Source organism: Phalacrocorax aristotelis, chromosome 3 (assembly GCF_949628215.1).
Source record: "Phalacrocorax aristotelis chromosome 3, bGulAri2.1, whole genome shotgun sequence".
Taxonomy (NCBI): Eukaryota; Metazoa; Chordata; class Aves; order Suliformes; family Phalacrocoracidae; genus Phalacrocorax; species Phalacrocorax aristotelis.
The window spans coordinates 6,800,383-6,827,212 of record NC_134278.1 but is presented as its reverse complement, the minus strand read 5'-3'; the positions used below and the strand labels follow the sequence as shown (position 1 = coordinate 6,827,212).

The 26,830-nt window shown below is 39.9% G+C and overlaps 1 protein-coding gene across 1 annotated transcript in view; it reads left to right on the top strand.

The window, feature by feature from the left end:
* RCAN2 (regulator of calcineurin 2) overlaps positions 1 to 26,830 on the top strand; it is a 99,902-nt gene that overhangs the window by 6,037 nt on the left and 67,035 nt on the right. The window contains exon 2 of the mRNA XM_075086639.1: positions 3,175 to 3,398. Within this exon, the coding sequence (XP_074942740.1) occupies positions 3,177 to 3,398 (222 nt within the window). The 5' untranslated portion in view covers positions 3,175 to 3,176. The remainder of the gene's footprint in view (positions 1 to 3,174; positions 3,399 to 26,830) is intronic.

Sequence of the window (26,830 nt, the reverse complement as noted above, 5' to 3'; positions counted from 1 at the left end):
ATTAAGTTGGTTAAAATCCTGAACGTTGTGGTTGTAACTTAAAATCCTTCTGTGTTTTGTTGCTTGTCATAGCGGTTTTGCTTAATTCTTAAATTAAAAGCTTCATTTCCTATCTGGTACCTTTATAATATGGTTCTGCCAGGGTAAGAAAATTAAAACCCCAACAGTTTAATGAAGAAACCTGTAGACTTTTCTGACTTCTGTTGGTAATATTGAGGTTCTTTATTTCTGTGCATACCTTAATGGCTTTTTTTGTGCATTGGGGAACAGGATCTATGAAATTTGTTAGCTGCCATGAAGTTATCTTTAACAGTACTGTATACTTTACAATGAAAGTGAAGTTAATTTATTAGACTAAAAGGTACAGTTTAAGAAATCAGCTCTTATAATTTGATTTGTTTTCCATACATAACTCTATGTACTGTATTGCCTCTCTCACTCTACGTTGGCTCTAAGTTCCATTCAGCCAGCAGATTCCTGTTTTGTTATATCCTAAGACATTCCTGTAGATCTTAAACTTCACTACTCCCAGTTCTGTCTAATCTCCCCTCTTCTCACTAGAATGCTTAGTGAGTGTTAATTCACAATCTAGATTGCTACAACTCTTGGCTCTTTGTCCTCTTGACTCTGTGTAAAGTTGGCTTTGAAACATCCCTCTCTGCTGAATGGACTCTTGCAGGTTAATATGTATGGGGGAAGAAGGGTTTTGCCCAGTGTGGCTAGAAAATACTCAGTACCTTCATTGACTGCAAGTAACTTGACTCTTGTGAATGAAAAACTTCATACTTGCAGGTAAGTCTGCTCTGCCATATAAGTTATTTTGTAACATACCAGGCTTGAGGTTTATGTTCATAAACCTGAAAGCAAAGAATCTAATCTTGACACAGGCTATATATGATGGCAAACATATTTAGAGATGGTTGCATTTGGAGTAGATGATCTATTAATATTTTCTGTCACATTCTGAATGTAAGGTTCTTCCTTAAGCAGTAGTGGCTGCTGTGAAGGTTTCTTTCTAGTCCTTATCTGGATATGACTACACTGAAATGTATGGCAATACTAGGCTTAAGTGAGTTGGTTCAAATACCAGAGGCAATATATGCTGTGATACTGAGTTCCTATACACTAATGTGTACTATTTGAAGTTCTAGCCACCTCCTCTGTCAATTGTTCAGGCTTTTTTCTTTTCAGTTAGAATTAAATTCCTAAAATGCAATTAGTTGGAGATAGTTGTACTAATGTCAGATTGAGGTGGTGAAAAGACTAGTGCATATTTGATAGTCTAAAAACTTGTTGCCAGGTTGACACAGTAAAAAAGTGATAATTGGCCTGAGGCTTTCACGTCACACCTGCTTCTTTACAACACGGCATCTTTGTTTGTTTTAAAGCCCTCCCTCATAAATTACATGCATAGAACACAGGACTAGGAAACTATTCTGTTTTTAGCTGTGTAATGTATTTTAGTACCCAGAAAAGGAGGACAGCTAAGAGCCTGTGACCTACCAGCTCTCTGCAGATCATTATATGCACTGAGTGGTATTGCTGTCCAACATTTAGCTCTGGACAAGGTCCTGAATTATCCTGGGCTGACCTTGTGGTTCAGACTAGATAACCTCTGCAGGCCCTTTCCAACCTTAGTTGTTCTGACTGGCTAATAAATCTGGTCCTATCATGTGATCTGAGAGTGTGGTAAGCACGGACTCAGTGCTCCAAACTGATACTTTTGAGCATGACTTCAGTTTGGTTTCTTGGGTACTTTGTCATTAGCCCTGAGACTTCAGCAATAACAATTACTGACATTTCCGTAATGTAAGGTTATGGAATGATGTGCTCTGTCATCAGTCAGATGTCATTCCAGAGCTGCAGCAGAAATGAGGTTATATGAAAGGCACGGGCATGGCAAACTAGCTCCATAATTTGCTTTACTGAGATTAAGTCTAAATAAGCCCATTTTTAATAAGAAGGGTTTAATTTTGGACACCAGTCCTAAATAGTGTATTTGAGCTAATATTTACAACTATTTATAGAGAATAGCAAGTATGCAATAGAGCAAGGGCAAATCTGAAACAGATGAGCACACTGTGTTTACGTAACTCCTTATTTTATGAGGAGAAAAAGCAGCCAATAGTTGCATCTTGCTATTGAAAGAAGGAAAAATATAAGGTAACTAATTATTCTTTTGCATAGCTTCTAGTCAGCTTACTAGAGCTGTATAGAGGTTATAGTCTGTCTTATACAGCTGTACTAAGGACTGACTGCACTAGCCATGATAAATACCTGAATTTATACTAATGAACACACTAATAATTAATTGGACCTTTACTTACTCCACTTGGCTGGTAGGAAGTTTACTCTTGTATCAAGAGTAGGGATAGTGTTTGATGTATGGGCTTGTTACTTCTGTGTCCTTCAGTGTGTCTTAACATTATCTTTCTACTCCGTTGGATTTGGGGTAGAGGCTTCAAAGACAGCAGGATTTTCCTTAAAGGTGGTGAGAATCATCTCCTGAGTCCATTCTTCCCTTTTTTATTTGCTTCCTAATGTGATTAAGATGCAAATGAAGAAATTGCTAATGGGCCTGGAAAACCAGGGTATGTTCTGTCCTCCTACTGTAGAAAAAATTGACTTTATTCCTTGTAATAGTGATATATCTTAGTTGTACTGGTTTTGATTCTATGTTCATGGTACTTTCCAACAGGGTTGACTTTTTTGTCTTTTTTTTTTCTGAGTTGATGCCTGGTATAATTTTCAAAGCTATTTTCATTTTCTTCTTATCCAGTGCATTACACTTTCTCTCTAAGCCGACTGCAAGCTCAGAAGCCCCAGCCTGCCTTCCCAATAACAAACATGACTCTTAAACCCAGATACAATGTAGTAATTTCTTTTAGGGCAAGGGGCACTTAAGTAGTGCCTGGCTTTTCTGGTTCTGTTTAGCAGCTTGTGTTGATATGGTTAGGTCTCTTCTGGGCTAATAAACGAAACCAGAGCAAAGTCCCTACTTGAGCCTTGGTGACACTAGTCTTGGTGTCCAGTTTCAGAGGTCAGTTGTTGCCTTAAAATAGTGTGAAATAAGCTTTCTACAAACTAAGCCCCTAAAACTAAGAATTTTTGGGTTGTGTATGTGATATTTTTGAAAGTGTAGTGTAACTGTGTCTTTCTTCTCCGTGCTGCCAGGGATGAGGGGAGACTCATACTTTGGAATGCGAGGCCTCGGTCACTATGGCTGCATCCCGGAGGACGGAGGACAGTTCTTACTCTACTCTCTAAATGGAGACAACGATTTAAAGAGATGTTTTGCAGAGGAAGATTTTCATGAAATAATTGACTTCAATGATCTCCCGAATTCTCTCTTTGCTTGTAATGTTCACCAGTCTGTGTTTGAAGACGAGGACAGTAAGGTACAGTGTCAGTTTCCATACTTTCTATGTAAGATAAACATATGCCTTATGTTTGTGTTTACTGCAGTTTCAATCAAACAGTTTAATCTGTCTTGTACAAAGAAATTGGGTCACAAGTATGAGTTTCTAAGGTGACAACAACATCCTACTGTGTTTCTTTCAAGAACTTAAAAGCCTTTTTGTCAACTGCAATGAACAAAAATGTTTTTCTTTTGTTCAGATTTGCAGAATACTGAAATGTGGGTACATGTCTTCATAGCAACCATAGTTGCAGTCATGATGGAGATGGCAAAGTTAAACATGTGAAAGTTTCTCCCATTTGCTGATCACATACCACTGTGATGGGAGGCTGCCTTTCTTCTGTTTCCTCATAGAATCATTTAGGTTGGAAAAGACCCTTAAGATCATCGAGTCTGACCATAAATCTAGCACTGCCAAGTCCACCACTAAACCAGGTCCCTAAGCATGCCATCTACATGTCTCTTAAATACCTCCAGGGATGGCAACTCTACCACTTCCCTGGGCAGCCTGTTCCAATGCCTGACCACTCTTTCAGTGAAGAAATGTTTCCTAATATCCAATCTAAACCTCCCTGGCCCATCTTGAGCCCATTTCCTCTCGTTCTATCACTTGCCACTTGGGAAAAGAGACCAACACCCACTTTGCTACAACCCCCTTTTAGGTAGCTGTAGAGAGAGGTAAGGTCTCGAATGTTTTTAGTTATCTGAAATAGTATTTTAGCTGGAAAATCTAAATTGAATGATAGTGAGAACAAAGACAAAAGGAACTGCATGAGTATTTTTAACTCTGCAATTTGTTTTCAACATTGTTTTAGACTATATCCTCTTAAAATTTAAAAAAAAAATTGCAGGAAGTGTTCCATCCCTCTTTTTTAGCCTACTAATCTAACTGATGGAGATGTCAGGAATATAAAACTGATAGCTTGGAGCTTTATCTGATGAAATTAGCCCAGACTAATTGTTACAGGCACATCTGAGGCTGCTTGAGCGTCTCATCCAGAATTTTCAATTGAGAAACAAGCTGGCAGTGGTAAGGAGGGTTTTGGCTGGAACTGGCTGATGAGGTATCCAGATAAAACTGCAGATTCACTGGAACCAAAGCTGGCCAGGAAGTTAGTCCAAGAGAAAGGGTCTTTTGTGGGGAAATTACCAGATGAAAGGGAAATAAAACAAGACTTCTAAGGATACAGGCTTCCTGTTAAAGGTACTGAAATTGGTACCGGTTGAGGCTCCACAAGTGGAATTGTGCTGTTCTCTGGAATTTTATAACTATCTGGTAATGAATTTCACTAAACTTGAAGGGGTCTGAAAGTCCAGTTTTAAAGGAAGAAAACAGTAGCCTGCCTAGAACTAGAGAATATCTCTTCATCCTGCAGAGAATCTATCCCCAGTTGCTCCTGAGCTTTCCCATTTGAAAGCTGTACTCTAGTATTTAGCTGATGGCTTAGTTAGCAAATGGAATGGGTGATTATATAAGAATGTGGGATAGCAATCCCCAAAGACTGGCAGGACTTAAGGATGTGCCTTAAGGATAGCAGCTGGGTTGTGGAGGTGGACATTCTGTTCCATGTGCATGTCTGTAAACTATCTGACATAGATTGAACAGCTCTGTTTGCAGGTAAGTAGTTACTCCTCTAAGTCTATATTTAACTAGATGGGATTACCTTCAGATTTCTCATTAAATCCAAGGACCTGGGGAGCTGATTATGATTTTTATTATTCCTGTAGAACATGTACTTGTGTTCCTAGTTGATTAATACCCGTAATCCTTTCTATTATTAACTGTTGCTGCAGGATAAGAGCACACATGAATTCAACAAAATATTGTCAGGTTACTAAGCTAAAGTTTAAAATATCACAATCACAATAAATACATGCTGCTAACAATCATATCTTCATTTATATATTGATCAAATGTATATGTAGTGGTACACTAAGATTTTTAAAAAATATAGGGTAAACTCCAGTTTGTGCTTGAGTAAGGGCATGCAGCAACCCTGAGGGAACACTCAGCTGCACATACACCTGCACTGTGGGTAAGCTGATTTGCTTTGTTCTTACTGTGTCCTGTATCCCATGCACCCTTTCACCAATATCACGGGGCTGTACAGCACTTCTTAGAAAGGATTCTGTGTTGCCTACCAGGAGTGATGGCATCTATAGGGAGCTGTAGTTTGGACCTTCATTTCATGAAGACAAGGAATTCTTGCAGCCATGCGCTTTACAGCTGAAGAAACTGTATCAGGTCAGGCTTGAGTTTTCTCTTGGCTGGCATCCTAAGGTCTCAATATAGAGTGAGTCTGAAGAGTTGTGGCCCCTGGCATCTGAAGATGAGTGTTGCCACCTGGCTTAAAGGAAGCTGCTGAGGAGTGACTGCCTGGTCTTAAAACACTGGCAGAAGAAAGGGGGATATAGACTAATACTAGCCACTTATATCTGATTTTTCTACAGTAACAGAGCATCTGGTCAAAAAAAAATATTTCCCTACCTTACAGACCTGTGTTCTTGGAACGAAATCTCTGCTTAGGTCAGGAGAATGTCCTGGATAGCTGGGTTGATAATATGGGCATTTAAGGATTTGCACAGGATGGCTTAGCAGCTTCAATGCTCTAACAGATTGCTACAACTGAAGGGAGGTTGTTTTGCTTATCTCCACTCCCATCATGGGCAACCTGCTCCTTTGCACAGAAAATGAAAGCGTACCTTCTTTACTATGTGACTAGAAAATACTGAGCTTTTTAGTTTTTAAGGAAGAACAAAGGTGTGGAGAAGTAGGTTATCCAACAGGCCAGTTGCAAAGCCGGGACCATATTCAGCTGTGTTCCCATCACTGTCCTGTGTTCTAATCATTTGTTTTGGTGTATAACCTCTTAATGGTAGGGGCAGGTTTTTTGTGTTTTGGAACGTATGGTGACTTGGTTGGGTCATGGAAATCTTATTGTAAAGCAGCTAAAAATAAAATTACTCCTAAACCCTGGGATTTGCAACATGTCTCTTGGAAAAACTGATTTGGACTACTTACATGAGCAAGATACGGCAAAACTGAGACTGTTATTTTTGGCGGATAGTGTGACTGAATGGGAGGTGCTGCTGCTTTTATCTTTCCTGATAAAACAATTGTGGTGGCGAGCCAAAGGGCATGACTGATTACTCCAAAGGCTTGGATATGTGTGTGTGTTAAGTTAATTGCTACACATAGCCCTCAGGCTTTCTGGATGGTAACTCTTCTGTTGTGCTTTTATTACGTGTGTATCACTGTTTTGTAAAGCCACCCTTTCTGTTACATGACTGTGCAACTTCCCTCGGGCTGAAACTGGTAAGTGGGCTGTCAAAGTGAAGTATCTTTGTCTCTTAAGATGGTTCCTTCAGATGCTGTAATGCTTCAGGAGATGTTTGCACAAAGCTGTCACCATTAGAATATGCTTACGTGAGGGAAGGATGTGTTTCCTCAAGCTGTTCAGAGGCTGCGTGCTCTTTTTTTCCCCCCCACTATTTTGGCTCAAATTGGAAGGAGCACCTATTAAACTTGATAGTTATATTTCAGATAAAGAAGGTTTAATCAGTTTCAGAGCATTTTAGTTATGGTGGAGCTGCCTAGGACATGATAGCCAAAGTCCATTAAGAGCTTTTTTCTTGCCTGTGTAATTCAAACCAATAGGGGATATTATTTTCTCATGCAGAAATAATAGTGCCTAAACATGTGTCCAGTTCTGGACTTTCCAGTTCGAGGAGAATGTGGACATACTGAAGAGACTCTAGCAAAGGGCCACTAAGATGATGAAGGGACTAGAGCCTCTCTCCTATGAAGAAAGGCTGAGAGCTGTGACTCTTCAGCCTGGAGAAGAGAAGGCTCAGGGGGATTGTATCAGTGTGTATTAACACCTGAAGGGAGGGTGCAAGGGAGACAGAGCCAGGCTCTTTTCAGTGGTGCCCAGTGCCAGGACCAGAGGCTGTGGGCACAGACTGTGTTCCACAGTCTGTGTTCCACAGACTCCTGTGGAACACAGGAGGTTCCTTCTGAACATCAGGAAACACTTTTCCTACTGTGAGAGCGACCAAGCACTGGCACAGGTTGCCCAGGGAGGAGGTGCAGTCTTCTTCCACGGAGGTAGTCAAAAGCTGTCTGGACATGGTCCTGGGCAGCTAGCTTTCAGTGGGCCTGCTTAGGCAGGGGTGTTGGACAAGATGACCTCATGAAGTCCCTTCCAACCCTCACCAGTCTGATTTTGTGAACAAATGTTACGTGTATCCTAATTCTTCTGATGAGGAGGGTCAGTGTGTGAACGCAAGACTGGGAAATGAAGGTGGTTAAAAATGCATTTTCTCAACCACAAGCTTAATGGAGGCAGGGTCGGGAAGAGAGGAGAAGTCAAACTAACAAGTCAATGGAAAAGAGAATCCTACTTTAATGGAAGGACTTTATTATGAAAACAGTTACTATTTTCATGAGGGTTTCTTTCACATTGTAACTTTCATTACATATATTGGATGACTACTTGCTTTACTGCAGAAGTCTATAGGCTACCTGTGACCTTTTTTTTTTTTTAAGATGCATTATTGAGCTCGGGCCTTGAAAAAGACTTAAGGCTACCTCAAGTGAGTGCTTGGAATATTTGTCCAAGGATGATGCTTTAAGAGAACTCTGTAGCCTTGCTTGGAAAGGCTTTTTTCCTTTTTACTTGCATTCAGCTCTCTTGACAAAGCACATCTTCGTACTGCTATTTTTATTTTTAAGGTGCAGTAAAAGACACTGGACTGTTCTGTGGTCTGCTGTGTTGTCTTTAACTTTTTATATGTTCATTGTGGAACTGAAACTTTCTACTGATGCTTTGACTCTGAAGCATATAATTGAAATGTGTCTGGTGAGTGCTCCTTTTAAACAAAGTGGAGCCGGTGTGTCTGCTGCCATGTGTGAAATGTGTCTTTGGCTCCCTTTTCCTACAGGCTAATTCAAGAAGATGCTCTAGGAGGCAGGCTTTGTTTCTGCAGGGGAAGATCTGTTCATTTTGACTTCATTTTTAAAAATCTAGATTGTGAAGTCAGAACCACTTTGGTCATATTACATCACCAAAGCCTCTAGGTGTTGAGTCATCGTTATATTTAGAGGGTGGCACACTTCTTTTTAGTCTAATATTAGTGTTCAAGCCTGGACTCAGTGGAAGGTCACCCTAGCAAAGATGAAGTCACTGCTCCAAGGCTGGAAAGGAATGCAGGCTTCATTCTGCCTTCCTGGTACACTTGCTGTTGCTTTGTTTTACTTTCAGTTTTTCTACCTTTTAAGGTGGTTGTTCGTTGGTACGATAACATTATCAGAAACTGCCACTTGAAACAGACTGTGCCTTGAGCTGTGGAATCTCTACCTACTTTGTTTTGTTCTGCATTATAAATGGGATGAATGTTATTCCCTGTCATTCTGTAAAAATGGAAATGTTTCTTTAATATGTGCTGTATATGTACTTTTATTTTATTAGATGCAGAGAGCTTGCAAAGAAAGGCTGCTGGACCAGTGTCCTTCATCACTTCATGAATCATAGCTGCCCTCTGGGAATCCTGTCTTGCACTGTTCCTTGGATGGTGGTTTACGGACATCTAAGAACTGCTTGTTTTGTATGATCATGGAGGCACTAAAATTTAGCTATAGGAAGCTGTTCTTCCTCTGAGAAGTATGCAGTCTAAAAAAGTAATTTTCCGTGACGTTTATTCTGTAACCCACTTCAAATACTTTCTCTGTGAACCATATCAGTGCAATAAAATATTTCAGCTAAAAACACCTATGAACTTTCATGCTTTGCCTCTGAGATCCCATCTGACTGCTGGAGTGATAACCCCAACTTTTTTAGCCCCATTATCTAAGTTCTCTCTACAACCTAAAAGAGCTGTTGATATTTGTCATTCATAAACCTACCTTAGTGTCCTTTCTGTGGTACAGCTGCTGGACCTTGTTAGTCAACTACATGTTGACACAGGGAATAGGATGCTGGCCTGACAGCTCCTCTGTACAGCTGGCGTTTCTGTGCTTTACTGACAGGTCAGTTGTGAGTTATGCTGAGGGGCTCAGGTAATGAAAGCAGTTGCTTCGTGAAGTTGGACATACTGTATTATGAACTATCTAAACATGACTGGCACTAAGATCTACAAAGCACATGAGTGTCTGGGGCTCCCTAGGACTAGAACCTTAGCCACAGTAAGGTGCTGAGGTTTCACTGGAGAAAAGGGCAGTAGTGAAGAGAACCTTCACTGACATTTGGGGTCTACTGCGCATTCATTCTGGTTTGAGGGGAGGAAATGAACTAGTCTTGATTGATGTGGCTTGCATAGTCAGAATTTTAATATATGTACATATAAGGAGGTCGCTCTTGTTGCTGTTAACAAGCCAACTTGCTGAGGGTTCTAAAGGCAGCTCATATATTTATGCATATAGGGTCTGAGGCTAATTTTATCTGGGATGATCTGCAGAGTTTGTAATGGAACTGTAAGGAGTTGTTAGTCTAGTCTGGTTTAGGTATTCCTTCTCTTTTCCCTCTTAGGCGGTTCTAGCTGTTACTGAAAGGCTTCAGCATTTCTGCTGTCTTTCTGGAAAAATGCATAAGCTTTATGATTTGACAGCCTTTGAAGAAACACAAAGGGCAGTTGTAACTGAGTTACTGAGTTGTAACTGAGATTGGGCAGTTGTAACAGTATAGTCAAGTTGAATTTGCCTATGTCCACTTCATCGCATGCAAGTAGAAGGTATACTTGGCCGTGATTATCCTGGTGACATCCAGGAATTACCAAGCTCTAAATATTCTTCAATTCAATCAGTGTTCAATTCCTGCTCTGAAAATATGTTGAGCTTTTTTTTTAAAGCAACAAAAAACTCGATCAACCAACCAAAAAAAGTAACAAGTATTTCTGGTCCTGACACACGACTGTCTGTAATGTGGACACTGTCTAATAAATTATATAGTACTTTAGGTTATTTTCCCATCCGTGCACGGGGTGCTTGGTAGCATAAATGCCCTTGTTTCGATGGAAGAACATGCCTGGCAAAAGATCAACTGGGTTAAAGGTAGGCCTGTATTTGTTGCGGCTGAAATTTGGAGTAATGCTTCAAAGCATGTAACTATACTAGTTGTTTGTAAATTACAAAAATAAATGGCCTAATGTTCTTTCCAGAGCACACAAGACAGCAGTTACTGTCTGCTTTTTAAATTTGGAAATGTACTTTTCTCCTTATGGACAACTATGGAAAAATTATTCTAGTGTTGTCTTTCTGTCATGCTCTACTCTGCAGTCTAGAGGGAACACGTTATCTCAAGAAACCAGGGTGGGTGGGAAATCTTTCCTGGGAAAGGACCATTCAGGGTAAGTACTTCATTATTTTTGTACAGGAATAAAATTTTCTTATCAACTCTACTGAAATATACAGAGTTTTGAATAATGAGACCTTTTCACAAAGGTGTTGGTAAATCGGTACCAAGGTTTATGAGGACCTTCTGTTGTGGCATGAGAAAACAGGCTCTGGGAGTCAGAGGGAATTGTAAGGTCCTATCTGTAAGTCAGTAAAGAATTGTTCTCTTAATTAGTCCTTTCTCTAGCACAGCGGACATGGTAGGATAAACTGTGGGTAGGTCTGACTCAAGAGATCTCTAAACACTGTACAAATTTAAGATTCCACTTTGCAGTTGTCTGTCTCCTGTATTAGGTTGAACTAAACTCCTGGACTCAAATGCCTTTTGATCTTTGAGGAAGTTGAGATCTGGCCTGGAACACTGAAGCTAGTATGCCTTCCCTCTGAACTCTACCAGTGTTAGCTGGGACGTGGAGTTAAACCAAGGGCTTCTGCTGACAGAGAAGTTTTGGTGGTGGTAGCTTTTTCTTTTTGATTACCCTGTTTAAAAATATTTGAGAGTTGACTGCATGTACATGGAATACTGAGCATTTTTGTTCCCGAATGATAGCAGGATATGTTGCCTTCTGGGATGAGAAGCAAGAAAACCTAGCAGCAATCTCTCCATGCAATTTTATGCCATTTCCTATTTACCAAGTTTGAGAAAGTTTGATTTATTGTAACTGGGTGAGAGTTGCTATTCTTAACCAGTGTTACTCCCAGTTTTTTTTGCCTTTTTTCATGTCTGACAATCTAATGTGTAGCATGTCTTTGTAAAGCAATATAAAGCTGAGAAGATAGACACCAGGTCACACTTGGAATAAACCGCAGCAATGATTTCTGCAGGAACTTCCTTGCATCTAATTGAAACTTTTATGTCGGCACAGTGTGTATTAAAGTAAGAAGTCAACCCTTCTGGTAACTGCTGACACAAGCAAGAGCTACATCTTTCAAAGGAAAAAGCTGCCTTTATGTAGTCTATAGACAAATCTTTGGTTTGTTCCACTGAGTAGTTTGTATCTGCTAATAATCAAACACAGTTTTGCCGTTCTCCCTCCAGCAAACTGTCATTCTGAAGTCACCAAAAATACTGTTTTTCTAGCTGATAGTAATCAAAAAGTGCAGTAAAGCCATTCTAATGTGGTTAGTGCAGCAGCTGTTCCTTATTTTAATACCATCAGGGGTCCTAATCCGTCCACAAGTTTTGATATCAGTTTTCTGGCCCAAGGAAAAAGCTTCTAAATGAAGGTCAGCCTTCATTACCAATGCATAAAGACACTGCATTTGCAGAAGCTACGTTCTGGCTCAATTGCTTTCAAAAATGTAAATCTACAACTCTAATTACCAGTTATTTAAAGGAATATCTCAAATGTTTCATACAAAATGTATGTTAAGAACGCTGCACCAGAGTATAATGTAATTAGTAAGTAATGCTTATTGGGTAGGGAAAAAGTAACGCTTGAAAAGAAAGGTAGTCTTAGAAAATGAGGGATACTGGAAGGTGATTTGAGGTAATACAGAGCGGAGAAGAGGGACAGCAGCTTTTAAGATTGTGGCATTGGTTGAGACAAATTCTGCGACAGATTTGAGCACAAACCTGAGAGATCGTATTCAGAGTTGAACCAAGGTGAATTGAATTATCAATTACTTCTGTGCATTTAAAAACATGTTCTCTTCTGTGCCAGATAAACTCAGGGTTCTTTGTGGCCGATGGAAGTTTCAGCATTTGCTGCAATACTGCAAAGATTTCTCTGTGGCTGTGTTCTCAGAGCCAATCCTCAGGCAACAGATCTGCTGATGAACTATACTATTCTGTCAGCTGACTTAGTTTCCTGTGTAGTACGAGTGCGTGAATGGTTTTAAAAATAATGTATCTTGTACTTTTTTTTATTGTCTTGCTTTAATTTGATTGCTTTTAATTGTAGGTTCTTTTGCTTTAATTTGATTGCTTTTTATGGATACTTTACCCTGCTTAAGTTACATGACTTTTGTGCTAGGCTTTGAAACTTAATACAGAAGCAGAGGCATTGGAGATATGGTAGATGTAATGTGTGTGTCTCAGAGGGATAAGAGAAACTTTACCATGTGATAGAGACTAATGAGCTGGAAGTTAAGATGACAGTAGGATTGGAAGAAGAAATTACAGTATCCCTGGCAAGAGAGTAATGAAGGCATCTATTACACTGCAGCAGAGTGGATTTAAATCAGTATGTTATCTTTAATTGGTTTTGCAGTTAGTCTAAAAAGCATAAAGACACTGTAAGACTACTGCATGCAATCACTTAGAAATTTTGCATTTAATGTTACTGGAGCTAGTATAATGGAGAAATTGGGTAGCTTCATCTGTGTGTTTTCAGTGGCTGGCTGGCTTAGAAGGGAAGAACAAAACTGAAAACTTTATAAGATGCTGAGGAAATGAGGTACCAGACCCTTGTGGAGTGGGAGTTGGCCCCTGCTTTAAGGCCTCAGTAAGAGGCTGGTGTGCACCATGGGGCTGACTTCTAAAAGCCATGATGAAGTCAAGCAATGCATGTCTCTTCTGTTTTTTATTCTTCATGACTCAGTTGATTGTTTATCTATTTCTCAAGATATTTCTTGTTGAAGGCTTTGGGGTTTAGGTGTGTTTATTTGGTGTGGGGTGGTTGTGGGTGGTTTTTGCTTGTTTTTGGTTTTTTTTTTGTTTTTGTTTAAGAGCTGGAGTTTGTGGTACCCCTGACTGAAAATACAGTCAGTTCACTCAGGCTGAAGTAACACCAATGTTGAACTGAAAGGAATGGGGTATGTCAAGTGGCCGAGATTACGTTGCGTCAAGCTACGGGGTGGTCTGGATCAGCCTTCTGCCAGTTTGGAAACTGGAGTTACTTTTACTTGGTTTTCCCTTCAGTTCCTGGGGCAGGGCCATATACAAACTGAAAGCATTGACACAGCACAGGCCCTGATCCAGATGCTGGCTCCTGTGCCGTATCAAACATGTTTAATATACATGAGTAAGTTTACTTCCTTCTGACACTGGTTGCTTTTACTTTCTTGCCTTTGCAAAGCTTTTGGGTGGTTTCTTCCCAAGAATGCCTGTTGAACAAGCAACAAGAAAATTCAGGTTATATAATGATATATACTTAAATTAATAACTTACAGACCCATTCTGTTCTTATCTGTTAGTGATCCTATTTCTCTGAATAAATACACATGGCTGCTTCTCACCATCTGACTTAAAGGTTTGAGGCATGGACAGTTCCAAATTCCGTTCAGGTCTGCTGCTGTCAACAGGAACTGCAGAAATATATCACAGGATGGTGTTATGCTGTCCTTCTTTCCCATGTGCTTCTGTAAATCCCCTTACATCTGTAGCTGCAAATCTTCCTTGTTACTATGACAGGTTCATTTCAGGTGTTTCTTTAAACATAGTGTCCATTATATCTGCTGTGCTCTCTGCAATACAGCCTCTTCTGATATGAGCATTCTAATTGTTCCCGTTTGTCTTGTAGTTAGAGGGAGAAACACATAGCAGAAATGGTACAGGAGTGTTTCTTAAGAAGATAATGTTTTCCTTTTTATTCCAGTTTCAAATGATTTAAATAATAAAGCTTATACCTTTTAAAGAGTCTTTCCCAAATTCTTATATTAAGACGATCAGTAAAGAATAAATCAGCCTTATAGTTTTGAAACGGAAGTTTTTCTGCCTCCCTGCTGTTTTAGGACCTACATATAGCAAATGTAGTATGTCCTGTGTATTTATTTAAATTCTGAGAAATGTTTGTGGAGGTAACTGTCCCTTACTGAAGCACAGTTCAGACTATCTGTTCAAAACCCTATTGCACTCTAGTCTTTCTGTTGATCTAAAATGTATGATCAGACTAACATTATGTAGTGACAAGAAAAAAACTGTTCAGAGTAGTTTGTCCACGGTATGTATCTGCATTTCATGTATTTACTTCAGGTCTAAGAATTAAGGCAGGTCTCATGGTCGCAAGGCAGGTCTCATGGTCGCAAGGCAGGTCTCATGGTCGCAAGGCAGGTCTCATGGTCGCAAGGCAGGTCGGGATGGATGCCTTGTCAACACCTTTACTGAACACATTACAAAATAAGAGGAGATTTTTCTGAAACTCATATATTCCATTCCCAGTACAATCCTTATTTTTCCATCCCATTCTTTCTCTTTTTATTCTCCTATTAGTAGGTCTTGGACAGATCTGCGCGTTGAATGAGAATTATTCCAGGGTAAAAAACCAACCACCAACTACTTTTTGGTAGTATATCTGAAAGGGAAGGGAGGGGTAGAGCCTGTGCACAAACATTAACAGATGCTGGATTCTCAGAAAATTCTTCATAGGCTGAAAGTCATGTGAGGACAGTGACTGTTAGGATTTGTCGTGTTTTATATGTATCGCAAATATGTGGTATACAGTGTCTGGATAGCCTGATCTCCTTGAAATATTTGGTACCCTACCTTGCTTTTTCTCCTACTTCTGCATTAGCAGTTAATGCCTTCCATACCCCACTGTGCTTTTAAAGGTCCTTCAAAAGCAATCCTTTATCCACATTACTGTACCATATGCGCTGCTATTAACCCCAAACCTATAAGACATGGGTTGTGTCAGTATTCTGTGATATTGATTTAGGTTCTTGTTAATGCCTTCTGTGTGTTTGAGCTTTACGGTACACCTGAATCACCATCTATATGTGGTTCTTTCTTTTTTCTTAAGGTTGTACCTTAGGTGTGTGCAGGGTAGGGTTGAAGGAGAGTATTTGAAACTGGGATTCTCACACAGCTGTATCACTTCTGAAAACCGGGTAAAACACCAATATTGTGGAATTTGAGGTGAAAATTATGAAAGTGAAAAGCACTGTTCCACTTGTTTCTGATCATTCCTTGCACCTAATAAGAATACAGCAGGTCACCTTGATAGTGAAGTTAATTTATACTCACTTAGACTATTTCTACTGTATAAAGCAAAATCCTGGCTGGTACAGAAAACCCCCACACTTTCCATGACTAATCCACTGTGTGTGAACTAAAGTACATCAGGATGTGTGTGCTCTGGCTGTATCAAGTGCCATGGGTGCCATCTGCTGACTCCTCCTTGTACCACATAGCTCTTCAGCTGTGGGAAGAAGGAAAGATAACATATGTTAAGGCATGTAGTTTTAAAGACCCTGGCACTTGAATATTAAATACAAAATATAATTTTTTAATCCTTGCTGGTTTTGTGCAATATGAACAACAGTGTTCACCCTAAATGTATTTGAGCTTCACTTCAGCCCTACAAAAAAGTTTTAAAGTAGTTATTATTACCATCAGTGCTCTTCTGCAGTGTTTTTGCTTATGGTGAACCTAGATCCGAAGTTTTGCAGTGTATTGCGGCTCATTGTCTGAACTCAGCTTCTAGCTGTGCACTTGTTTATATTTTAATCTCTTACATGTCGGAACTCTTTCCTCATGCTGCTTATATTCAATATATAGTATCCTGTAAAGAGCTAGGAAGTGAGACTGAAATTTCTTCTTTGTGCTTCCTTGCAAACCTGGTAAAATAGATTCTCTTGTCCTCAGCAAACCTACCAGCAGTGCTACTGGGTAAGGTGGTATAAATAGTTGGTATACCTGATTTAGTAACAAAGCTGAGAGAAGGGGCTGGAGGAGTACAGTTTAGCTAGACCCTGGAGTAGTTTAAAACCAATTTAATAAATAGGCTATAAAGGGGAACTTCTGGTTTGTCTCATTTGTCATCGTTTTCTTCAAAACCTAAACTGATGTGTTGCTTTGGGTCACTCAACTGAATGTCAGTAAGTATCTACTGAGGAGAAATTCAATCCTAATAAGAATGAAAGTGTAATATCTAATGCTATAGTCTTAGGCTGTGTTGCTGCTCTAAATCAAATAGTGTTCTGGCAAGGGTTCCAGCACTATAATGTGAGATAATGTCTTCAACTGAATTGTTAAAATGGTCCATGACATGCTTTTGGCTAAGGACAAATAGTACTTTCCCTAACAACTTCCAGGCATAGTCTGGGAGTCTGCATCACCCCTGGGATCATTCCCAATAGCCATTTCGGAAAGTAAAAGTTAATGGTTTCCATGAAATAATTTAATTATCACTTAATAGCACAGATGAGGCCAGCACATAGCGGTTTGTGTCAGGGTCCCAAGTGCACCAGCAGGCTTCAGTTACTGTGACCAGCCTCACCTTCTGTTTATTGGTCCAAGAGCTCCATTTAAGCTCAGGATAGGGCCTTCATTCCTGGCCTAAAATATTACATAGGTCTACCTGTCTCAAGTCCTGTCCTTGGACCCCTACTGTAGCCTTGGACTTCTGTTGCAGCCTCTTTAGTTTTGGCTCTGGTTGCATTTCTTTCTCTTCCTGTCTCCCTGGATGGACCTGGGCCTGTTTCCATTGCTCTCTGTGGCCAGGGCGGTCAATGGTTGCGGTGACCAGCACCCTGCGCAGCCCTCCCTGTTCAGCTGCTGCCAGATAGGCCCTGGTCTGTGAGGGCATGGCCTGTGCTGTGGTCAGCCTCCACATCCAGCTAATCCTCACTCAGGGAGCAGCTTTGTTCTTGTTACTCCCTCACAGTTGGCCTCAGGACTTGGGAATGGGCCTTGACACCACTTAACTTCTGTCATCTAGAAGCAGCTTTAGTGCCCTGATACCAGTCTAAGCCTGCTGGATTAACTGGAGACTTCTCATGTGATACCTTGGGATCATGTGATTGAGCATATGGTGGGGCTTAGGTTGGTTACTCATGGAAGTATTGCATATCAAATAGGGACAGTAATTCTAGAAACATCTAGTGGGGGCCAAAGATGACATTTTAGGGTCGTGCAAAATCAAAGGTTAGGCGCACCTTCTTTATGAGACTAGTGTAAACTAAGGGGTTCTCCAGAGACTCTCATCATAGCTGAAAGCAGCATGCAAGGGCAGATCCTAATGGAAAGTGGTGCAATCTTCGATCTTGGTGAACACCAATGCCAGAGATGATGTGCTGAAGATGCTTTACTAGTGTCTGAACCGACATATAGCTATTGGTAATGGGTTAACCTTGGAAGTGTAGGTAAATCCGAAATGGGTTTTGAGACACGTTTATAAACATTCTTTCTTCCTGTTACCTGATCTTCCAAACCGCAGTAGAAAATATAGTATCTACAGAGGAGCATTATAGTTGAAAACCGTGGAACAATACCATCAAGACTTCTGTATTTCCTACCCAGCTTTATTTGCTTCTAGCAAAACACTTAAAATTCCAGAGTTGTTTTCCTTCCTTGTACAGACAAAACCAAAACATTTGGAAGTCTTTAACCCCAAAATAGGGTCACCCTAATACCGAAGTGCAGTGAAGGTATGTGCTTGGAAAATGACCCTTTGTTCTTGTATCCCAGCTTTTTTTGATTCTTTCACAGAACTTGAGGCTGTTTTTTCTGCTTTGACTTCAGTTTGAAGGAGTATGCAGTCTGTCTTTAAACGTACATTTGAATCTTCCATGGTTGAATTTTAATGAAACTAGTATTTTTTTTTTTCCCCCAAAGAATTTGGTTCTTGATTACCCGAGGCTTTCTGCTAAAACACGTTTTGTCTAAACAAAAAAAAAACCAACCTATGGAGTTCTCATAATGGCCTCCTTGAGATAGATGCCTGCCTACTTTGTGAGAAAGGTTAGAGAAAAGATCTGAAACAGGAATTCATGCAGTTCCTTTACCTTTGCTTTTTTCCTCTTGCTGTTTGCTTTCCTCTAGACCAGTCTTGCGTCTTGCAGATTACAAAATCGGAGGGTGCTGCTCTGTGCATATTCTCTGTCATTTCGAATTACTTTCTCTTCTAGATGAGAATCTACTTTTTAAAAGCTTGTTTGTATTATTGTGCATTACCATATGTTTGATGGATACGTGAAATAAGTTACACAAAATTTCAGACATTTTATACAATAGTCGCTCAAACTCTGAATTAAAACACTGCCAACTTGTATGTTGCAGTGGAACTGTAGCTGAGTAAGAATTGTCTGCAAGGTCTGAACAGCACATCTTATGCAACTGAAATGAGTGTTCTGCAGTGCGGAAGGCAGTCTTCCAAAAAACAAGTATTGATATAAGCACCACAGGAAACCAATTGCTTCTCAGTGCTTTACATTAATAAATTGCTTTTAATACTTCTTAATTGTCTGCTGAGCTCAGAATCCTAATGTGTTTTTAAATATCCAAGGTTTCATCTCTGTGTGTGTGTATAGATATACACACACCTTGTACTTTTATATTTGTTCAAGGCTTTATGGGTCTCCTACTGTGCTAGTGAACTTCTGATGAAATAGCTTCACTGCTGTATTGATAACAGTAAACTGAATCTGTATGTGTGAGAGTTCTTAGACAAGGCGTAATACTAGGTTACATAGTTGAACTTTAAGTTAACCATTTTTCAGTGCTTAGAAAAAGGTCTTGTTCTAACTCAAGCTGTATGGCTGGTATTTTGTAGCTGATTCCTTTCAAACAGGTGGGGCAATGCCTGGAAAAAGAGGTTTAGAATGTGTTGGAAGGGTTTAGAATCTGGCCCATGGGGAGTGATGGTGGAAATCAGTGCATGAAAACTTGAATTACAAAAAAAAGAGGCCTGAGGCACAAAAAAAGTACTTGGAACAAATGCAAATCCTGTTTCTAGAGATTTAGTTTTGCAGTTTTCCTGTACTCCTAATGGTGTTGCTAATGGGCATGTTACAACAAGAAGGGTCAACCCTCCACACCCCTTGAAACTGGGAGCTTAAGTTTCTTTTGCTTTCTTGCCCCATTGTTACCTGTAACTTAAAATAACTCCTGAAACACATGAAGTATGTTTAGAGAGGAGACAGTTTCATTCTGCACACTGTGCAAGGTGGAAATATTCATTGACTTGACTGAGCATCCTCTTCTTCCATTGGTCTGTATCTTTCTAGCTTAATTTTAAAGTTAGTGAGATTTTTTTTTAATTCACTCTGCATGCTCAAAAGGAGCCGGGGGTGGTGGTGGTATAATCCTTTTGTCCCTCAATGGAGTCGGTGGTCGCAATCTGCCCCTGCCAGAGTTACCTTTCCCCCAGTTACTGTGCTTTGGCAATTGTCCAGTTTTTCAGCGCCTTCTGGGGCAAGATGTTCCCTTTTATCACTGCTGACCTTGCATTTGTGGCCTTCCCTTATCAGCTCAACCTTCTCTGTAGCAGGATGTTTCTTTCCACTGTCAATCCTTGAAGGTCTACTGATTTGTGCTCTTTTGAGGAAGTACTCGTTCGTGAGGCATGCCTTGTTAATACCCTCTTTGCTGGCCTAAGCGTTTTTACTACCTTGAATATTCTAAAATTCTGAGGTGTTAGTTTCTACTTGAAACTGATCTTTTCTTAACTACTAGCAACTCCTGTGCTATTTCCATTTCATCCAAGAAGAATATTTATATGTTTGAGGTAACACCATGAACATGGCTATGCTGCTGTGTTAAAGTAGTTTTAGTCTACTGCTCACCTTGTGTACTTGGGTAAGCAGTAGGTTCTGTGCAGCCTAAGAAAAAGATAGTAGCTTATTTTTTTGAGGGAAGCTGTCTGCTTCCCGATGCTGATACTGCAAATACAAGCTTTTATCTACCTTTTAGGTTGTTTTCCTTTTCACAGTTGGAATCTCCCATCTGTCTAAATAGACTCACCAGAGGTCCTTTTCAAGATCTTGGAAAAGAAACGTGGGAGCTTTTTCATTACGCTTCTGTTCCTACTGGCACTTTAAATTCTCCATGTAATACAGGCCAGTAATTAAAATAATATTGTATTTGGCTACGATTCCATTTACCTATTCCACTTACCTTCTCAACTACCCTTATCATGATTTTGGGGAAAAAAACAAAGCCAACAAACCAGAACACCACCATAACCCCACACCCGCCCTCCCAAGACTATGTGGGTAAAATAGTCTTCAAATATCTGTTTCTAGTTCTTGGTTGGTTTTTTCCTAAACCCCTCTATTCCCTCTCAGTGTTTGCCGCCATGAACCTGTTTAGCTGTGGATTGTACAAGTTCTGTTCTTCATATCAGCTGACACAAGAATATTTGTACCTCTACCTACAAAGGAAATGATCCAAGATACCTATTAAGTGGAAAAACCTTAGTGGATGGTTTGGGATTTGTGCTGTGGAGCAGAAGCATAACTGAATGATTACAGACCTGTCTGGGACTTGGGACCCAAACTGTGTTTACATGTTTATCCTTCTCTCCTGACCAGGCTGCTTTACATGTGTGTCAGAGGGCTACATGACCATCCCGCCTACTGTAGCAGGGATGTTAGGATAAATGTATCATGAGAATTATTTAAGGCACATAACGTGCCTTGCTGTTACAGGTAGCTGTGACTGCCTTTTTTTCCTTTTTTTTTTTTTTTTTTACAAAAAGGAGGGGAGGGGGAAGTACTATTGTATTAAGGTGATTAAAATCTGACCTATCTTTATGCATATTTGTTGTCTTTGTTTGGGAAAGCCGTACTGAAGTATATAGGATTACTTGGAAAGCAAGGCAATGCATAGGAGGGTTAAAGTTTCAGCCTGACTTAGATGGATGGGATCAGCTGAAATATGCAGTAGTAAATTATTTAAATAAATTTACAGTATGTTTTGAACAAAATGGGAAGGTTGAGCATCTGCGCTGTTCACAGCCCAGCCTTGGTAAAGAGATGTCTTTGTTAAAATTAACTTGATAAAATATTCTAATTTTATTTTTGTATCTTAACTTATAAATATTGCTTGTCCTCTCCACTTGACTCTTTAGGGAGGTGGGGAGAAATCTTTGGTATTCTGATCTTTGAGGGAGCGGAGATGTCCTCCAGATGTACACAGAAATACTTAGCAGAGCTAATTGGTAACTAATGAATACAGTCGCGATCTAATGCATAAAGGTAAGTAAATGAATGGACTGAAGAGAATGCTTCCTCAAATATTTGAATAAATCAGTAGTTTAAATGTATTAAACATAAAGGATATTTCTTTCAAGCCTTGCAAACAGAAGGACTGATCTCTGACCGTTGACGTGATTATTGGTTTTCACTTATCTGTATCAGAAGATGGTAAGTTCTGCCAGTTTTAATTCCTTCCATTGCATGCTCATTTAACTTTAGTGCTGAGTGACACAAAAGACCTCCAGATGAGCATGCGGTCTGGTATATATTCACTTTGCAGATGCTGTAGAGAAGTTGTTTTCATAAACTTGCTCCATTTTGTACGTGGGCCTGGGAAGAAGAGAAAAAAAATTCACTTGGGGTTATCGCTAATTCTACACGAAAGTGTTTTCTTAAAGAAGGATGTAAGTTCTTGATATCAAATTCTGCCTTTTGCAGTTCACATGATATGAATGGTAATTACTTGGGTGGAAAAAAATAATTTTTTTGCTTTTGTAGAACTCTCTGCTGGGAGCTAAATTTGATCCCCTTATACATAATGAATGACAGCTTTCCTCCAGTAGCAGTAGTCTGCTGTATGAAGCCTGTAGAATTTTATGCCCTTTTAGCATATTAAATAAAGTTTTACCAACAGAAACAATCTGATAATTTATCAGCTAGAAAGTTACAAATGCCAAGCTAATGTCTTATTTTTATTTTCTGATTATTTAATTGTTTCACATGATGATTTACTTTCCTTATCTCTACCTTATGCTGTATCTTAAGCGCTTTAGGATTGTGATGCTTGTCAGTACGACATCTGAAACAATGTACTACACCCTAGAGGAATAAACAAAACCGAAATGAATAATAAAGCCGTAGTGATGCCAGGAAGATTTTTTTGGAGGGAGAGGTGGGATGGGGGGGAGGAGATAGGATTCATGTCCCTCTGTAATATCTTAAGTGATCTTGGTGATCTTATTTCATATTTATACAGCTTTGTTTTTTCAGTGAATGCTGATCCAGACCATTTAATTATGAACTTCCTGCTCTAAGGTAGTATTTAAAAATGGTTTTACCGTGTGTAGAAGAAATGGAATTCATATATTTACATAAACTGAGAGCGATAATTACTTTTTCCTATATTCTGTGCGTAAGGGCAGATAGTAAATCTTCCTGCCGGTTTGATTTTTTTATTCTGCCTTTTTTGTGTTGCATGTACACATGCATATAGTGTATGTGTGTGAATATTCAGAAAAATAATTCTGATATGGCAGTTAACTGTGATTTTTTTTCTTGGGCTAGTAGAAAAGCCAGGTAATCTAAGTGAGCCAACAGAAAGTCTGCTTGCCAGGCTTCAAACAAATGAGTTACTGCAGCAGTCTAGGCAACTAAAGTTGGGTGTAAGGAACTTGAACAAGTATCGAGTGCATAGAGAAGTTACTGAATATTTTTTAGGTAGACAACTCATTACTGCAAAAGTTACTGTTTTATTTGCAAAACAGTTTTCTCTAACTGGAATTCAATGCTGTATATGTCCTATCTCTGTTGGCAATACTGGCAGAGGCTATAGGCCAACTAGGTAAAAGATGGCTTTGTGTACTTAAAAGCCACTGTGATGAATAACATTGTGATTCAAAGATTGCATAAATGTAGAGAGGGAAATGTACTTACAGTGATATTTAAGTGGCAGTTAATGAGTCAGCATGACAGAGAATTGTCAGACAAAAAAGCAAGGGAGTCTTTTCTAAGGTCTTGGCAATACAAAATGTATTGTCTTATTACCATATTGAGAATATGACTTCTCTCTACTTGAGGTTTTTTTGAGTCGGCTTGCAAGCACACATCCCTGCTTTTCCTCATGCAAATAATAATTAAGAATCTATAATGGAAGGTCTGAATCTAACAAATTCCTTTTGAGTTTGTGTGGTAACAAGTAGCCATTTACCTGAGCAGAATGGCAAGCACTTTACCTGGTGCATCCACTTAGTGGACTAATATGTGCTTTGTTTTCCCCAGGAGTGTTCCCCAAATTATCATTGCTGTCCTGAGCAATTAAGTTCCTGCGTTGTATCTTCAGCAAATCGGAGACAGTGGTTGGAAGGGATCGCTGGAGGTCCAACCTCTTGCTCAAAGTAGGGCTATTGCCAACAAGATAACATCAGCTGTGACTTTATCAGCTCTTGAAGACCATGAAACTCCACAACCTGTTTGGGTAGACGGCATCTGTGCTGCATTACCCTTTAAATGAAAAAAAAAAAAAAATTCTCTAATGTCCAGTCAGTACCTCACAAGTGACTTAAGGCTTTACCCCTTATTTTACTACAATTTGTACTTTCAGCAAATTTGCAATTTGTCTTGTTATCCAGAGTGCTTAGGAAGATACTGAACAGTACCTGCCCTGATACTGACCCTTGTAATACTCTGCTTGTTAGTTGCTGTCAAATAGATGTTGAGTACTTGGTTATTGGCATCTCAGCTTGTCAGTTCAGCAAGTTTTCAACCCATTTTAAGTGTTCATACAGCCCGTTTCCCCAGCTTACAAATGAGATCATTGCATAAGGATTTTGATAAGTCAGTCTTGCTCAAAGCTCTTTAAAGTGCTTATGAAACAGGTGTGACTTGCATTATATTTGAATGCTTAGTATTAGCATGTTATTTGTTGTATGTGTGGTTTGTTTTTGTTTTAATGGCTGGGACTGGCCTACTGAGAAAACTCAGTTTGGCTTCTGTGAACTGCTGGACCCTGAAAACTGAGCTGGATAGTCGGAGAGATGTTATTTCTTCCTTGGAGTCAACTGAGCACTAGGAAAGACAGGCTTCCAGAATGCAAAGTGGGAGGGAAGGAAGGTTAAGAGAGGAAGAAACCTGCAGTGCAACAGTTCTGGGAAGAGCTGGGTGCAGAAACACAAGCTGCAGAGCTACTAGAAAGAGGCTTCCTGAGAAACTGGGGGGAACGTACTGAGTTTCCTGCAGTGCAGGAAGCCACTTCATTGCTGGATGGAAAGCCACCCAAAGGGTAACCCTTCTATCTGTTAGGACAGAGTAGATGGGTAAATTTGTTTCCAACTGTGTTTCATCTCTGTTTTCTCACTGTGACACTTCTGTATTTTAAAACATTCAAATTCTAGTCTTCAGTCGCAGCTAACTGCATCATGTGCTATGTCAGCAAGAGTAGAGCCAGCAGGCTGAAGGACATGATTTATTTACTTGAGAAGCAACATCTGGAATAATGTGTCCTGTTTTGGGCTGTCCTATACAAAAAAGATGCTGACAAACTGGAGAGAGGCACTGAAGGAGCACATAACACGTGGAGAGGCTGTCTGTGGGAGCTGGGTTTGTTCAGCCTAAGGAGAAGACTAAGACTCAGGAAGGATAATAGTTGTCCTCTACTGCCAAGTGAGTGTGTAGAGAAGATATCGTATGCTGCTTCTTGCAGGTGCACAGTGAAAGGGTAGAAGGCAGCAAATGCAAGTTGTGATGTGGGAAATTCCAACTGGAGATAAGGAAAACCAGTTCTCACAATCAAACTGCTGAAGGAGGCTGAGAAACCCCCATCCTTATTTTTTGTGGAACTTGACTGAGCAAGGCCCTGAGCAATCTGATTTAACTTTGAATCTCTCCCTGCCTTGAGTAGGAAGGAGGTTGCACTAGATGACCTCCAGACGTCACTTCCAACCTAGATTATTCTGCTGTCCTATAAGACATACATTTATATGGCGCTTCATTGGTGTATCCTGGAAAGTAATCTGGTTTTATGTACATGAGCATTCATCTGCTCTTTGACTTTTGAAGATCGTTTAGCAAAGTCAATCATTTGTGCCATGGTTCTCTTAGTACGGGCCTTGTAAAGCATTTAATCTTTACATGTGAACACTATGGCAGATCTGCTGAAGAAAACTGATTCACTAGGTATATCTAGTATCGGTCTTGTTGTTGATTGGCCAATATAGAGCTTCCTCGCATATAAACTGCCATAGATGGGGCATGGTTGCTTGCAGGCCTCTTAAAATCATGCTTTTATTCAGACTTCTTCCTTGCCCTTCTGTGCATACAGACCAGAAGATCTCACTCTTCACATTCCTTCCTGCATGACTGTGAATAGATGGAAAATGGTTAGCATCGTTCTGACACTGACCTAATCTTTTTTGTATTGTTGATAAAAATTTATTCTTTTTCATGATAGTGGCTAAGTACTGTGTCCTTAAGTTCTTACTTCCTGACAACCCCTGCTAAGAAAAACTCTCTGGGCTGAGATCTTAAAGGTGTTCGTTGGCTGTGTCTGCAGTAGAGCAGGATAGCAAAGTAGGGTTGAGTCTGTAGAGGAAAATAGTTGTATGTGTGTCGTGTGTGTGTGGAGAAGTGGTATTTCAGACTACTTTTTAATCTAGTTTGTTCTCTGGGCTGAGCATGCTTGTTATGCTCCTGAAATGCCACTTCCACTTCAGTTTTGTCCAAAGAAATCCAATTTGCATGTGCAGCCCAATCACTGGTATAAAACAAAGTGTGATAGGTGGGGCTCGTCAGGAGGCTTGCTTCAAAAGCACAATCCTGAGCTGAATTAAATGCAGATATAGATGTACCTGTAAAATACTGCTGTGTACCTGAAATCTATTGAAGTTGAGATTTATCTCACCTGCTTAGGGAGAATTCAAACAGGATAGTAAAGAATGCATGGGGCCATGTTAGCATGATTCTTAGCCGTGTAAACTCTATAAAATTCTAAAAGAACAACACATTTTTGGTAGACAAGTTACTGTCCTATTACTGTGGAGTATATTCTGATATGTGCATATCTGTGGTGTGGAGCTGTTGAACAGCCTTCTGCAAAGAAGTTATTGTGCTAGGGTACATTTAGTTGAATTTCAGACATGGAGAGACAGAATAAAAAGCAGAGGGGACAGAAATGCAACTAATTGGGGGAGAAAAAGGTTAATGGGGTTCATTCTTTAAATTATAGTGTAAAATGTTACATATGTGGGAAGTCGTGCTTGACCAACCTGACGGTGGTCTGTGGTGTGTCTGGCGCAATGGATGAGGGGAAAGCAGTTGCTTATCTTTTGACACTGTCTCCTGTAACATCCTCATACACAAACTGAGGGAGCAGGTACTAGATGGGTAGACAGTGAAGTGGATTGGAAAGCGGCTGAACTGCTGGGCTGAAAGGACTGTGATCAGCAGCA